This window comes from Meles meles, chromosome 5 (assembly GCF_922984935.1).
Source record: "Meles meles chromosome 5, mMelMel3.1 paternal haplotype, whole genome shotgun sequence".
NCBI classification, from domain to species: Eukaryota; Metazoa; Chordata; class Mammalia; order Carnivora; family Mustelidae; genus Meles; species Meles meles.
In genome coordinates, this window is record NC_060070.1 from 55,045,096 (window position 1) to 55,060,974 (window position 15,879).

Genomic DNA, 15,879 nt, shown 5'->3' on the forward strand with positions numbered 1-15,879 from the left:
TTGTCCTTTGTGCTTTTTACTTGCTTCTTTTTGTCCATTTTGTCCATTGAAGTCTTTTGTCCATTAGTATGAGGAATTAAAAGGATGGATTTTCTAATCTTAAATTATCCTTGCATTCCTGCGTAAATCTTTTTTTTTTTTTTTTAAGGTTTATTCATTTATCCTAGAGAGGACAGGAGAGGGGCAGAGGGAGAGAGAGGACCCCAAGCCGACTCCCTGCTGAGCATGGAGCCCTATACTGGGCTTGACCCTCTGACCCTCAGATCACGACCTCAGCTGAAACCAAGAGGTGGACCCTCAACCCGCTGAGCCACGCTGGCACCCCTCTGTGGAAAATCTTCATGATCAGAGAGAGAGTGTGTGTGCTTTGAAACATTGTTAGCTCGCTCTTATTGGATTTCCACATCTTTAGTCCTAAGCAAAACGGGCTTTATATTGTTCATACTCAATTTTGAAATTGAGGTGAGCCCAGCCTCCTAAAAAGAGTTGGTCAGTTTTTCCCTTGTTTTCTCAGTCAGCTTTTATGTGATTAGAATTATTTTCTGCTTAGAGGGTGGGTAAAACCCACCTATAAAATGATCCTCTGGACCTGAAGCCTTTTAAAGGTAGAGTTCTTTCATTAAAATTCCATTTTCTAGGAAATAAGGGAAGAAAAACTTTTTAAAGGAGAAAAAATTTCAGGTGCCTGGGTGGCTCATTTGGTTAAGCGTCTGCCTTCAGCTCAGGTAATGATCTCAGTTTCAGGATCGAGTCCCATCTCAGGCTCCCTGCTCATCATGGAGTCTGCTTCTCCCTCTAAGCCTGTCCTGTCTCGTGCTCTCTCTCTCTCATATAAATAAATAAAATCTTAAAACAGTGATTCTTGGAACACTGAAAAAATAAAATTTTTTAAAAATTTCATCTTTTCAAAAAATATTTGTTTGACAGAGAGAGCATAAGCAGGGGGACCAATAGGCAAAAGGAAAGGGAGCCTGATGAGGGGTTGATCCTGGGACTCTAGGGTCAAGACCTGAGCTGAAGGCAGTCGCTTAACTTACTGAGCCACCCTGTTGCCTCCAAAATTTCATTTACTTTCAACTCAGATCCATCTAGTTATTTTCTCTTTTTCTTTTTCTTTCTTTCTTTTTTTTTTTTTAAGATTTTATTTATTTATTTGACAGAGATCACAAGCAGGCAGAGAGGCAGACAGAGAGAGAGGAGGAAGCAGGCTCCCCGCCAAGCAGAGAGCCCGATGCGGGGCTCAATCCCAGGATCCTGGGATCATGACCTAAGCCGAAGGCAGAGGCTTTAACCCACTGAGCCACCCAGGCGCCCCTATTTTCTCTTTTTCATTTTGTGTTTCATTTATTTGAATGTTCTTTTTTCTTTTCCTTTAGCAGTTTCACCAAGATTTGTTTCTTAATTTTTAAGTGACCCATAGTTTGATTTTTAAAAGTATTTTCCAGTGTTTTGGGGTTTTCTTTTCTTTTTTCTTTTTGTAAGATTTTGTTTGTAAATAATTTCCACACCCAACATGGGACTTGAACTCACATCCCTGAGATCAAGAGTTGAATGCTTCACCAACTGAGCCAGCCAGGTGCCCCTTCGTTTTTATTTAAATTTGGTCTGGCCTGGTAAAGCGTCAGCAGGCTTTAGAAGGGGAAGAGTTTATTTTAGACTGAGAAGTTCAGAGGGTAGATATGCTGGGAGAACTGCCCTTGGAGCTGGACTTTGAAGCATTGGTGGGGTTTGTGTGTGGGAATCAAGAACTCTTTGAAGAAGGAGAAATGGCTTGATCAAATAACAGATGGAAAGTGCAGTGTGTGTGATTGTGAGCTTCTTGAAGGAGCCCCAACTTGTATATATTTCAGAGAAACTATTTAGAGTGTATACTTTAGAGAAACTCTTTGTATACTTATTTTTAGGAGACATTTAATGTGAAAATCTTTTTTTTTAGCTTACAAGTGAGCATGAGTCTTCTTATGATTAGTGAGAATGTAAAATTGGCCCGTGAATATGCGCTGCTGGGCAACTATGACTCTGCGATGGTGTATTATCAGGGAGTTCTTGACCAGATGAACAAGTATCTGTATTCAGTCAAGGATACCTATCTCCAGCAGAAGTGGCAACAGGTGAGAATCATGGCTGCTGTGTGTCTTCATGGTTTAAGCACTCAAAAGAGAAGACTTGAAGAGCTTGTCAGTGCCTTTTGCAGTTACACGTGAAGAGTGTGTGGTTTGTTACATGGATTTATATATGATGTTACTTGAAATTTGATTTATTGTATTAATAATATCCATAGTCACTGTCATCAGTATTGCGAGTTCTACTCAGTTATAGTTGTTGGAATGTAATAGATTTTAAAAAATAATGGTTTTGATGGTTTTTTTCTACATCACATTTTTTTACCTGGTAAAATTAGAATTGACTTTATTAAGCCATTGTTGAAACTGCAGATGACAGCTGAATCATGGCTACGGATTCTCTGTAGAATATTCTTTTTTTTTTCTTTTAAAGATTTTATTTATTTATTCGTCAGAGAGAGAGAGGGAGAGAGAGAGAGAGAGCAAGCACAGGCAGACAGAGTGGCAGGCAGGGACAGAGGGAAAAGCAGGCTCCCTGCTGAGCAAGGAGCCCGATGTGGGACTCGACCCCAGGCCGCTGGGATCATGACCTGAGCTGAAGGCAGCCGCTTAACCAACTGAGCCACCCAGGCGTCCCTCTGTAGAATATTCTAAAGCAGACCCTATTTGAATCCCATATGAGGAAAGTGTGGAGGTTATAAGTCCACCTGAAGATGGCACTTCTAGCAAGGTTAGGTACATCATAGAGGAAAGAAATGTTAGCAGAATTTAATAGTCTTTTTGAGCTGGTCTTCTTGGTACAGTGTTATCCCTCAGATTCCACTAAACTGCTTTTATGAATAGTATTCCATTTTTGTACTTAATTTTGGTTCCTTTTTTTTTTTTTTGTAAGATTTTAAAAATTTATTTGAGAGGAAGAGAGTGAGCACATGCAGGGGGAGCAGCAGGTGGAGGGAGAGGGAGAAGCAAAGCAAACTAAAGGCAGCCCATTTACCCAACTGAGACACCCAGGCACCCTATATTTAATTTCTTCAAAAGAGGGAAATATCCTACCTCTTTGAACTTAAACCTTTTCCCCTAAATCTGCCTCTGCATATCCCTTACATTACCAGAAGAGGGAAAGTATTTTATTTTATAAAGAGTTTTAAATTTGTCACTGGAAGACTTATGTTTGTTGGCTGGAGACTTTTTTTAAAGTAAATTCCACACCCAGCATGGAGCCCAAGGTGGGACTGGAACTCACAACCTGAGATCAAAACCTGAACTGAGATCAAGAGTTGGACACTTGACTGAGCCAATCAGGTGCCCCTTTAGCCCAGAGACTTTTATTTTAAAAGTCTAAGCTTTTTTTTTTTTCCCCTATGAGATTTATGTATTTATTTGGGGTGGGGGTGGGGCAGGATGGAGAAGGGCAGAAGGAGAGAGAGAATCACAGGCAGATTCCATGCTGACCGACTGTGTGGCTAATTGGAGCCAGACGTGAGGCTTGATGTCATAGGCCTGAGATCATGGTCTGAAGCAAAATCAAGAACCTGACACTCAGCCAAATAAGCCACTCAAGCACCCCTATTTATTTATTTTTAGAGAGTAGAGTGTGCAGGCGAGTGGAGGGGGAAGCAGACTCCCTGCTGAGCACAGTACTTTACACAGGGCTCAATCCCACAACCATGAGATCATGACCTGAGCCAAAACCAAGAGTGGGACACTTAACTGATTGAGCCACCCAGGCACCCCAAAAGTCTGCGCTTTTTTGGTAAAGATGCTTAAATCATTTAGTTTTAAAACCAAACATTACAAAAAAAAATTACCAACTTTATTTCAATATTTTGTATATATTGTTTATAAATTGAGTCGAGAATGCTTAAAAGAAATCTTGGTTTTATGTGAATTGTGCTATTTGTCATCTGAAGCCATATTTTTCAAACTATAGGTTTCAGTCCTTTAATGAGCTATGAAATTAGTGCGTTCTCATCACCATTTTAAAAGTCCAATAACAGGGGGCACCTGGGTGGCTCAGTGGGTTAAAGCCTCTGCCTTCGGCTTGGGTCATAATCCCAGGATCCTGGGATCGAGCCCCGCGTCGGGCTCTCTGCTCACTGGGGAGCCTGCTTCCTGCTCTCTCTGCCTGCCTCTCTGCCTACTTGTGATCTCTCTCTCTCAAATAAATAAATAAAATCGTAAAAAAAAAGTCCAATAACAGCATAAAAACCATCAAAGTAGCAATTTACAAAAGGATTATTTTTACCAGAATTTCCAAAAAGAAAGTTATAGCTAACTTCAGTATGTTATGCAGTTTGAGTACAAACCATATGTTAATAATATGGTTTAATTGGTCAGAATATTTAATTCATTTTTTTCTTACAGTTGCAAATAAAAACTTAATGAACCATTCTTTTGTGGGGGGGTGTTAAAATTTTATTTATTTATTTATTTGACAGACGGAGCACAAGTAGGCAGAGTGGCAGGCAGAGGGAGAAGCAGGCTCTCCACTGAGCAAGGAGCCCGATGTAGGGCTCGATCCCAGGACTCAGGGATCATGACCCGAGCCAAGGGCAGATGCTTAAAACAACTGAGGCACTCAGGCGCTCCTTAATGAACCATCCTTAAAATTTTGACAGAATATTTTGGCATGATTTATGGGATAGCTGATGTCAAAATGGAGGTTTCCAACGTCTCTAATAAATGGCCCTGGTTTAGTCTTGGCCGTGATTTATTGGTTATAGATATTTAAAGAGCCATATTCTCCTTTGACACCAGGTTTGGGAGGAAATAAATGTGGAAGCTAAACATGTTAAGGATATTATGAAAACCCTGGAGAGCTTTAAGCTAGACAACACTCCACTGAAAGCTGCACAGCATGAGCTCCCAGCCTCTGAGGGGGAAGTCTGGTCCTTGCCTGTGCCTGTTGAACGAAGGTGAGTAGAGACCTTTCAAGAAACATATTGGTGCTGGAAACTAATACCGTTGGCTATATCTAGGAGAGCTGGGTGGTCGGGACACAGTAACAGGAGAAGGTTTTTTACTGAATGCCTTTTAGAACTCTTACATTGTGTATCATGTAGCTATGACCCATGTGGATAAATTAAACTTAGGTGGAAATAACCCAAAACTACGCTTTTGTGAGTGAGGTTATAGAAGTAGTTGAGACAACATTATCTTATGGAAGGAGCTGGGAATTGAAATATCTGGGCTCTCATTCTCTCTTTGCCACTATCCGCAGCTTTGGAAAAAACATGTAATCTTTCTAGGCTTCAGATTTTTCTTAGGTAAAGTGAGGGAGTTAGATTAAAACAGTAGTTCTCAAACAGGCTGTCATAGAATACTGCTGCTCATCAGAATTGTTAAAATGAAAAATGGGCTTTTTTTTTAAAAGATTTTATTTTTTATTTGACAGAGAGAGATCACAAGTAGGCAGAGAGGCAGACAGAGAGCAGGAAGCAGGCTTCCCAGTGAGCCCGATGCAGGTCTCGATCCCAGGACCCCAGGATCATAACCTGAGCCAAAGGCAGACACTTAACCAATTAAGCCACTCAGGTGCCCTGAAAAATGGGCTTTTTATTCACAGGAAGAAAAGGATAAAATGTTCTCTATTTTAGGGGTTTTTCTGGCCATTTTTTCCCTTGGCTTCCTATTATCTGGAGCTGGCAAATGAACAGTGAAAGTGATACTTACTGAAATGTTCTACACAGCCAGTCATGCTTGGTTTCCCTGCATATTTTTTACTGACAAGTGTCACTTATCTATTCCACTCACCTAATAGATTTCCTAGTTTGTATTGTGAACCTAAACATGGGAGTGTGTAAGAGCATTCTAAAAAAAACACATTTGCAGGTCCTTTGCCCGCTAATCAGTTTGAGAACCTTGCACTAATAAGACGTTGCTCATGTGTTTTTCAGCTTCACATTGTCATTTGTAACTCTCAGTGCTCGATTGTATTTTATGTTAAGTGTTGGATGTTGAGTGCTCATGTGTCCTAAGCACTGTTAGAACTATACATGTTAATTTATTCACAGTTAGCCTTTCAAATAAGTTGTTTTCCTTATATTGCAGATAAGATAGTTTGATGTACAGTGACTTTCCCCCATTATCACAAAGCTAATAATTGGTGGAGCTAGAATTTGAACACAGATATATTTGATTACAAAACTGACATTCTCTGCCGTGCCAGTTATTCTCAAACTCTAGAATACCTAAAGATCTCTTGGGGCACTTATCTGGGTTTTCACTCTCTGAGAGTCTGAAATAATACAGGTTTACCTAGGAGATATTGCAGGTTTGGGTGCTTTTAAAGGGTTATATATAACCTACATAGTTAATTGTGTTCTTACTAGTTGTTTTCCACTTTTTGTTATTATAAAGTGAATATTTGTAAGTGAATCTTTTTCTACATTTATTTTTTCTTTTTTCTTAATTTCAGTAGAACTAATAATGAGTCAAGTGTTTTTATTTTTTCTTTGCCTATAAATATGTTTTATTCCTATTTAGTTTCTTTATTCTTTCCTCTTTCTGGAGAATCATCATTTGGCCCCTGTGCTATTAGTCTGTTCCTTCTGCTGTAACAAAATACACTAGACTGGTGGCTCACACAACAGAATTTTATGTCTTTATTTCCCACAGTTCTGGAGACCAGAAATCCAAGATCAAGGTGCTTGCTAGTTTGGTTCCTGGGGACTCTTCCAGGCAGACAACTGCCTTGTCTCTGTCTTTGGGAACAATCAAGCTCTCCGGTGTCTCTCACAAGGACAGGGTCCTCAGATCAACGCCTTATTTAACTTTATTTAATTAATTAATTTCTTTTTAAGTAGGTTCCATGCCCAACATGGGGCTTGAACTCACAACCTGAGATCAAGAGTCACATGCTTTACTGACTGAGCCAGCCTGGTGCCCCTAATTTTAATTTCTCCCTTACTCTAAATGGTCTCATTGGGGATGAGAGATTAATACACTGAATTTTGGGAGGACACATTCAGTCCATAACAGCCCTGTAACTCCTTTCTGACTTTATTGGTAAGAACTTTCTGATGAATACATGTGCCCGGTGAAAATTTAGTTCCTTTCAAATTTAATGAATTACTTGGTCACCTCAGTCTAACAAGCATAGGCAGGAGGAATCTCTTTGGGAGTAGTAGAACGTTGAATTAGAGGAGTCTCTTCATCAGGAAATTCTATGATGATAAGTCCTAGTTTCCTTTCTGATTGCTTTTTGCTTTCTTTAATATCTTTTTCTGTCCCTCATCTTAAGTGCCTTGGATGGATCACTATTAACTATAAAGTCCTCCTCTTTGACTTTATTTGCTGTGTCTTTGCTCCTTCCTGTAGTTTATTTTACTTGCTCCATCAACTATATGGCCTCAAAGCTTTATATTTTTGTTAGTCTTCATTTGTATTCATGCTTATGAGCGCTTACTCATTCTTTTTTTTTTTTTTTTAAAGATTTTATTTATTTGACAGAGAGAAATCACAAGAGAGGCAGGCAGAGAGAGAGGAAGGGAAGCAGGCTCTCCGCTGAGCAGAGAGCCCGATGTGGGACTCGATGCCAGGACCCTGAGATCATGACCCGAGCTGAAGGCAGCGGCTTAACCCACTGAGCCACCCAGGCGCCCCGCGCTTGCTCATTCTTGAACTCTGTTGGTGATTCTGACCTTGTCATCAGCTGGATTTTAGTCCCATTTAAAGAACAGATTGAGCTGATCCATTGTTCTCTTCTTTTATTTATTTATTTTATTTTTTAAAAAAAGATTTTATTTATTTGATAGAGAGATCACAAGTAAGCAGAGAGGCAGGCAGAGAGAGATGGGGAAGTAGGCTCCCTGCTGAGCACAGAGTCCATTGCGGGGCTCGATTCCAGGACCCCGAGATCATGACCTGAGCCAAAGGCAGAGGCTTAATCCACTGAGCCACCCAGGTGCCCCCACTGTTCTCTTCTATGATCATGCACAGAAACATTTGTAAAAGGTGGTTCACTGAGCCTTTTAGAGCAAAGATTAGAAATAGCTTCAAAGCTATTAAATGTGATTCTTTTAAAATGTCTTTTAAAAGCCAGCATCCCTCAGATATCTCCTTATCTCACAATAAAACCCAAAGTTTTTACCATCTCCTTCAACAGCACATGCGGTCCTGTGTACTAACTCTAGAACCTGAATTCTTACAACTCTTCATCCTCGAGCAGGTCAAACACACAGATGCTTCACTTCTTTGCACGTGCCTTTCCTTCAGCTCAGACATTTCATGACTTGTTCTCTCATTTCCTTCAGGTCTCACCTTGTTGAGATGTTACCTGAGAAAGTCCTTCTCTGACCACCCTACCTGAAATGCCTCCCGCCCCCGATGAGAGCCCCTACCCTCCTTTATTTTTCTAGACTGCTGGTAGCATCATCTGATGTCTTCATTGACACGCCCTTCCACACACATACATACACACACAGATACTAGTCTGTAAGGGTAAAGGTTTTATTAAACTTATTTGAAATTTTTTGTTCCAAGTGCATATCGACAGTGATAGTTCAGTAAATTAGTTTTTGGAGGAATGAATAACTAGCAGTAAGAAGTGGATAGAAAGTGGCATATTTTACATGTAACTGCCATCTAGTCATTAAAAGCCATTTATGAGGTGATGATACAGGAAATGCCTTATATGATTAGAGAAAAATATGAGTGGATGTATATATAACAGTTCCAGTTCTGTTTAAATGAAAGGCAGTTATAAGAAAATAGACTAATGTGTTAAATGGGTAACTCTGGGTAATAGGGTTACAGGTGACTTTTATTCTTTACACTTGATTATATTTCTGTGTCTGTTTTATATTATTTTTCTAGTAAAAGGAGAATAAATACATCTTTTAAAGGAATAGCTCCACTTGGCTATCCAGGTGCCTAAATTAAAAAATCAAACCCCCATCGTTCCTTTTTGTCTTTATCATCATGCCAAATCCTCATTCTCAACTTTCCATGGCTAGGAGTATCTTTTTTAATAGTGTATCTCTCGGACTTACATTGCTTACTGCCATAAGCCAGGCCCTCATCTCATGCCTCCATAACATTTGTAACCTGCAGATACCCCTGCTTTCTGTTCCCTTTATCCGTGTATCTTTCTCAGCACTGGACTCATCTTTCTTAAACCTTTGAGCAGCAGTTAGCTAAAACCTAAGTCTCTTGAACTAGTATTCAGATTTTCTATTCACTGAACCACCTTCTCTCCAGTATCCTTCCTGAAGGCTCACCGTTGTCTATAGTTAGTGTCTTTATAATTTTTTACATAGATGAAGATCACTTTGATTTCTCTGCTCTTCTACACTGATTTTCTTTTCTTTTTTTTTAAGATTTTATTTATTTATTTGACATAGAGATCACAAGTAGGCAGAGAGGCAGGCAGAGATAGGGGGAAGCAGGCTCCCCACTGAGCAGAGAGCCCGATGTGGGGCTCGATCCTGGGACCCTGAGATCATGACCTGAGCCGAAAGCAGAGGCTTAACCCACTGAGCCACCCAGGTGCCCCTGATTTTCTTGTCTGCAGTTTTAACCTCTTGTTTAGTTCATCTCCTGTGTTTCTAGGCCTAGTTTATTTTCTGTCCTCTTGATGTCATTGGTAGCACTTGGGTCTCTTGTACATTTTCTGGCATACTTGCCTAATTTTACATACCTTCTTTCTTAACCATACTTGAGGTATTTGAGAATAGGCCTCTTTTACCTTTTTTTATTGCTCATTTTAATGGCCCCAACCAAGTCTAGGAGCCTGAGAAATATTTGGGCATTGCGAGTCCTGTTGCAGAAAGATAGATGACATGAGGCAGTGTGTGTAAACATAAGATGCTGTACCTCACTTCTTGTGACTGTCCACAGCCACTGGTTATGCCAGTGTTTTAAATGGGAAAATGACTTAATTTTATTAGTTAAAATATAAGAACTGTGATATACTCTAAATAATATAATGTCAGCTTACCCATGTACCAGTGGATACATGTGAATCCTGTACCTGTGCTGTGTTCTGGTTCTGTTGATAAAACTCTCTCTGATAATTACTGTCTTCAGTTTTTAAGAGTCAGATGAAGTTTTCATTCATCGTTGATGGACACCAGTGACTGCCTCTCAAAGGAGAGGTGATGATTATTTGCCTTCTATTATTTCTACCATATAACCATACTGCAGTCCATTCTTGTTGTTAGTTAAATCACCACAGACCACTGTGTAACATAGAAATATCAGATCTTAGATTTTAGTGACTTCGTTCACTCAGTCTTATCTTGTGTTTCATTATTGCCTTGGCTTCTTTAGGTCATAGACTCTAACTTACACATGATATGTATTCATCTGTATTTGGACCACCTCCAGTTCATTATGATTTTCATGATCTTATGTCTAATTAGACCCTCGCCAGGACCTAGAAAACGCCAGTCTCCTCAGTACAGTGACCCTAAGCCACATGGTAACCGTCCAGGCACAACTGTGAGAGTTCACCGTTCATCTGCCCACAATCTTCACAACGACAGAGGGAAAGCTGTTCGTTGTCGGGAAAAGAAAGAACAGAGTAAAGGAAGAGAGGAAAAGGTAAATGTTACTGGTTTTCATAAGTGAAATATTTATTAACCTTAAAAATGAAGACTGTATAAATGTTAATAATTTTTAGTCATTGAAACCACCAGACCATAATAAAACCTTAGTCATATTCCACCTACACTGGGATTTTTCCCATTCACAATATTAAGCAAACGTTTTGGAGTAATTTTTTTTATCCTTTTATTTTGAAATAATTTCAGACTTGCAAACAAGTTGGTATAAATGGTATAAATTTATCCAGTTTTACCAATTATTAATATTTTACCTGTTTTGCTTTATCATCTCTCTATATACAATTTTTTTTTTCTGTAACAATGAGAGTAAATTGTAGGTATCCTGCATGCCCTTTTACCCTTAAATACTTTAGAGTGTATTTCCTAGGTACTTGGACATTGTTCTACATAAGCACAGTACAGTTATTAAAACCCATACATTTTACATTGATACAGTACTGTATCAAGCCACAGACCCTCCTAAAATTTAGCCCCATTATCCCAGTAATGACATTTGTAGTTCATTTTATCCCCATGCAAGGACGTAGTAGGGAAGCATACAGTACATTTTTTTGTCATGTTTCTGTAGTCTCTTTGATATGAAAATCTTTCTCAGCTTTTCTCTTTTTTGGCCAGCGTTTTTGAAGAGTACAGCCCAGTTGTTTTGTAGAATGCCTCTCAGTTTGGACTGTTTTTGATGTTTCTTCGTGATTAAATGGAGGGTGTGCATTTTGGACAGGAATACCATTGAAGAGAAGTTTTGTTCTTTACAGTGTATAATAAGGAGACACAGGATGCTTATTTGTTCTGTGACTTGTGATAAATTGGAGTGCTTTGTTAGGCGGTGTCTGCCTAGGCTCTCCACTATAAAGTTACTCTTTTTTCCCTTTACAGTAATTTGGGGGGAGATACCTTCAGACTATGTAAATATCTTATTTCTCATCAAAATTTCATCTACTTGTTTTAGCATCCAGTGATGCTTGCCTAAATCAGTTATTCCTGTGATAATTGAAAAATCATGATTTTCTAATGCTGTTATTTTTTCTACATTTAATTGATATCCTGGGGCACCTGGGTGGCTCAGTGAGTGAAGGCTCTGCCTTCGACTCAGGTTGTGGTCCCGGGGTCCTGGGATTGAGCCCCATGTCAGGCTCTATGCTCAGCAGGGAGCCTGCTTCCTCCTTCCCCCCTCTCTCTGCCTGCCTCTCTGCCTACTTGTGATCTCTCTGTCAAATAAAAAAAAAAGAAAGAAAGAAACATTAATTGGTATCCTACCATAAGAAAAAACTTCATCTCTTTCTCTTTATTCAATTTTATCAGTATGCAGTCATGGATTATTGGTTCAGTGAATTATCATCTGTTGCTATCTTTTTGATGCTTAAATTGTCCACGATTTGAGGAGTGTGACCTTGGAAGCTAGATCCTATGTCTTTTTTTGACATGTACTCATCGTTCTCTGAGTACCTCCTCATTTTCTGGCACAATAATAATCAACAAATCAGTTATTCAACCGAGATTAAATTAATATGATCTTGCTGGTAAGGCACGAAAACATAAAGCTTTTCAAAAATACAGCATGGCGATTAAGAGCATGGGCTTTAGATACAGGTAGACCTGTGTTGAAGCACCAACACTGCTCTTTCTGGCTGTGTTACTATAAGCTATTTAGTGTTTCTAAGTTTTACTTCCTCTTATATAGAATTATTTTAACACCTGTCTCCTAGAGTTTTCATAGGTTAAGTGTGTAATTTTTTCTGGCTCCCAGCACATACTTCTTGAGTGTCAGCTGTTACTATTTCCCACACATTCCAGGTAACTGAGATTTTCCTGTATTTGCTGTTGGTTTAGACAGTTTGCCATTGCATTTTTTCAAAAATTTAATGAGATATTTCAGATGTTGGTGACTATATTCAAAATGGTCCTTAATGGATATAAATGCAAAGGTAGAAATTGTGGGTTAAAAACAAGACAAAAATAAATCCCCTAAAAGGAAACTCACTTAAGAAAAAAAGTTCTTGTTTATCAGTGAAAGTATTCTAACCGTCAGTTTTTAAACGTATAGTGTTTCCACCACTCTTTGGTTCTCTACTATTTCAACCAAGAGTAGGAAAAGAAAGTATACTAAATAAACGTAAGATTAGCTGCAATAAGAGGAGGTCTTATCTGTATCTCTGCTGAGTGTAGGCTTCACTTAATTTCCAAAATCCTCAGGACCTTGAGCACGGGGTATAGGATGGCAGAGAACAAATGTATGAAATAGATTTTCTCCCTGGGGTGCCTGGGTGTCTCAGTTGGTTTAGCATCTGCCTTAGGCTCAGGTCATGATCCCAGGGTCCTGGGATCAAGTCCCTCATCGGGCTCCCTGCCAAGGAGAGAGTCTGCTTCTCCCTCTCCCTCTGCCTGCTATTCTCTCTCTGACAAATAAATAAAATCTTAAAAAAAAAAAAAAAAGGTCCCCCCCCTCAAGTCAGCTGGTGTGTCTTGAGTATATTTACCCATTGTTGAGAAACTATACTTGGGGAGACCAGATTAATATATTTCAAGTAATTATAGCATAATTAGATGCTTAACAGTGGTAGTAACTAATGACTAAAAAGAACAGATTCTTAGAAGTTGATGGTAGTCAGAAAACTTTCTTTATGGAAGAAATAAAACTATTGAGCCATAGAAGGTGAATAGATTTTTATCCTATTTAAAATCTTTTATAACATATTCATTTTAGAAAATCAGAAAATAGAATTAAGTAAAAAACAAAAAAACAAAAATACTCAAACTCACATTCCTACCCCTCCTGAGATCTGTTTATCCCATGGTATATCCTTTTCCATATGCATGATTTTTTTTTTTTTTTTTTGGCACAAGTGGAATCATAATCTGTTCTTTTCAGTAATAAGTACGTTCTAACACTCTTTCTGTACTGAGTTGGTCTGCTCTTCTAATCAATTTTTTTTTTTAATTTTTTAATTTATTTATTTGACAGAGAGAGATCACAAGCAGGCGGAGAGGCAGGCAGAGAGAGAGGAGGAAGCAGGCTCCCCGCCGAGCAGAGAGCCCGATGCGGGGCTTGATCCCAGGACCCTGAGATCATGACCTGGCCCAAGGCAGAGGCTTTAACCCACTGAGCCACCCAGGCGCCCCTGGTCTGCTCTTCTAAATAGTAGCTGTCCAGAGGACTAGAGGAAAGGAAAACAAGCACAAAGTGCTCTTCAGTGCTCTCTCTTACACTCTGTTGTCCATTGTCAGAATGAATTGTCCATTCTTTTATTGGGGTTTGAGAGTTCTTTATATATTCTAGGTACTAGCCCTTTGTCAATATGTGTTGTTTTTTTTTTTTTTTTTTTTTTAAAGATTTATTTATTTGACAGATAGAGATTACAAGTAGGCAGAGAGGCAGGCAGAGAGAGAGAGAGGAGGAAGCAGGCTCCCAGCCAAGCAGAGAGCCCGATGCGGGGCTCGATCCCAGGACCCTGGGATCATGACCTGAGCTGAAGGCAGAGGCTTTAACCCGCTGAGCCACCCAGGCGCCCCTGTCAATATGTGTTTTGAAAACATTTTCTTTCAATGTGCAACTTGTCTTTTTAAAATCCTTTTTACTGGATCTTTGATAAGGCAAAAGATTTTAATTTTGATGAAGTCCAGTATTCCATTTATAAATAATTGTACCATATGATGTCAAGTTTTTAACTCTTTGCCTAGCCCTAGATCCTGAAAATTTTCTTTTTTTTTCTAAAAGTTTTATAATTTTATGTTTTACATTTAAGCCCATGGTCTATTGTGAGTTGATTTTTGTGTAAGTTGTGGACTTAGGTTGAGGTTCACTTTTTGCCTATTGTACGTGTGCAATTTCTCCAGCATCATTTGTTGAAAAGGCTGTATGTTATTGAATTGCTTTCATACCTTTTTCAAAAATGATGAATTGAGAGTTGTTCCTTCTGTTTTCTGGAAGAGACTATATCAGATTAGTCATTCTTGTTTAAATGCTTGATAAAATTGTCCGTGAAACATCTAGGCTTGGACGTTTCCTTTTTGGTTTTAAAATTATGAATTCAATTTCCTCAGTAGTTGTAAGGCTGTTCAAATAATCTTTCATATTAGGTGAGTTGTGGTAGTTGGTTTTTCAAGACATAATCCCTTCTGTCTAAGTTAACAAATTTAACAGTTAAAAACTGTATGTACAGTTTTTTGTAAGATTCCATGTTATGGGGGCGCCTGGGTGGCTCAGTGGATTGGGCCGCTGCCTTCGGCTCAGGTCGTGGTCTCGGGGTCCTGGGATCGAGCCCCGCGTCGGGCTCTCTGCTCCGTGGGGGGCCTGCTTCCTCCTCTCTCTCTGCCTGCCTATCTGCCTACTTGTGATCTCTCTGTCAAATAAATAAATAAAAAAATCTTAAAAAAAAAAAAAAAGATTCCATGTTATGGTATCTGCAAGTCTAGATCATTTTTGACATTGATAATTGGTGTTTTCTGGTTTTTTCATTTTCAGTGCTGCTAGAAATTTGTCAGTTTCATTCACCTTTTCAAAGAACTAGTTTTTTTGTTTGTTTGTTTATTTGTTTTTAAGATTTTATTTATTTGACTGAGACACAGTGAGAGAGGGAACACAGACAGGGGGAGTGGGTGAGGGAGAAATAGGCTTCCCGTTGAGCAGGGAGCCTGATGCAGGGCTCAATCCTAGGACCCTGAGATCATGACCTGAGCCAAAGGCAAATGCTTAATGACTGAGCCACCCAGGTGTCCCAGTTCTTTGTTTTATTGATTTTTCCCTGTGTTTTTTTGTTTTTCATTTCATTGGCCTTTGCTCTTATCACTGTTACTTCCTTTTTTCTCCTTGCTTTGAGTTATTTTGCTGTTCTTCTGTACATTCTTAGATGGGAGTTTAGATTATTAAGACTTATTCCCTAATCTATGTACTTAGTGCTGTAAGTTTCCCTCTCAGTACTCAGCTTTAACTGTGTCCCAGAAATTATGTTTTATCTTCCTTTTCATTTAATTCAGTGTATTTAAAAAATTTTTTTGAGACTTTATCTTTGACCCTGCAATTTAGAAGTGTGTTACTTAGTTTCTGATAGGCCAGAGATTGTGTTACTTCTCTGTTACTGATTTCTAGTTTGAATCCTTTGTGCTTAGAGAATATATTCTATATGATGTCAGTTATTTTAAAGTTGTTGAAGTTTGTTGTATGGCCCTGAATATGGTCTGTCTTGGTATATGTTCTGTGAATACTTGAAATATGTTCTATGAGTACTTGAAAATAATGTGTATTTTGCCCTTGT

At 39.0% G+C, this 15,879-nt stretch overlaps 1 protein-coding gene across 6 annotated transcripts in view; it reads left to right on the forward strand.

The window, feature by feature from the left end:
• Nucleotides 1–15,879, forward strand: part of KATNA1 (katanin catalytic subunit A1) — a 52,129-nt gene that overhangs the window by 22,101 nt on the left and 14,149 nt on the right. For 4 of the 6 annotated variants that reach the window (XM_046005898.1, XM_046005894.1, XM_046005896.1 and 1 more), the window contains 3 exons: nucleotides 1,937–2,111; nucleotides 4,821–4,978; nucleotides 10,427–10,607. In XM_046005898.1, coding sequence (XP_045861854.1) covers nucleotides 1,950–2,111; nucleotides 4,821–4,978; nucleotides 10,427–10,607 — 501 coding nt within the window. In that variant the 5' untranslated portion in view covers nucleotides 1,937–1,949. The other 2 variants (XM_046005895.1, XM_046005897.1) reach the window with 2 other exon arrangements.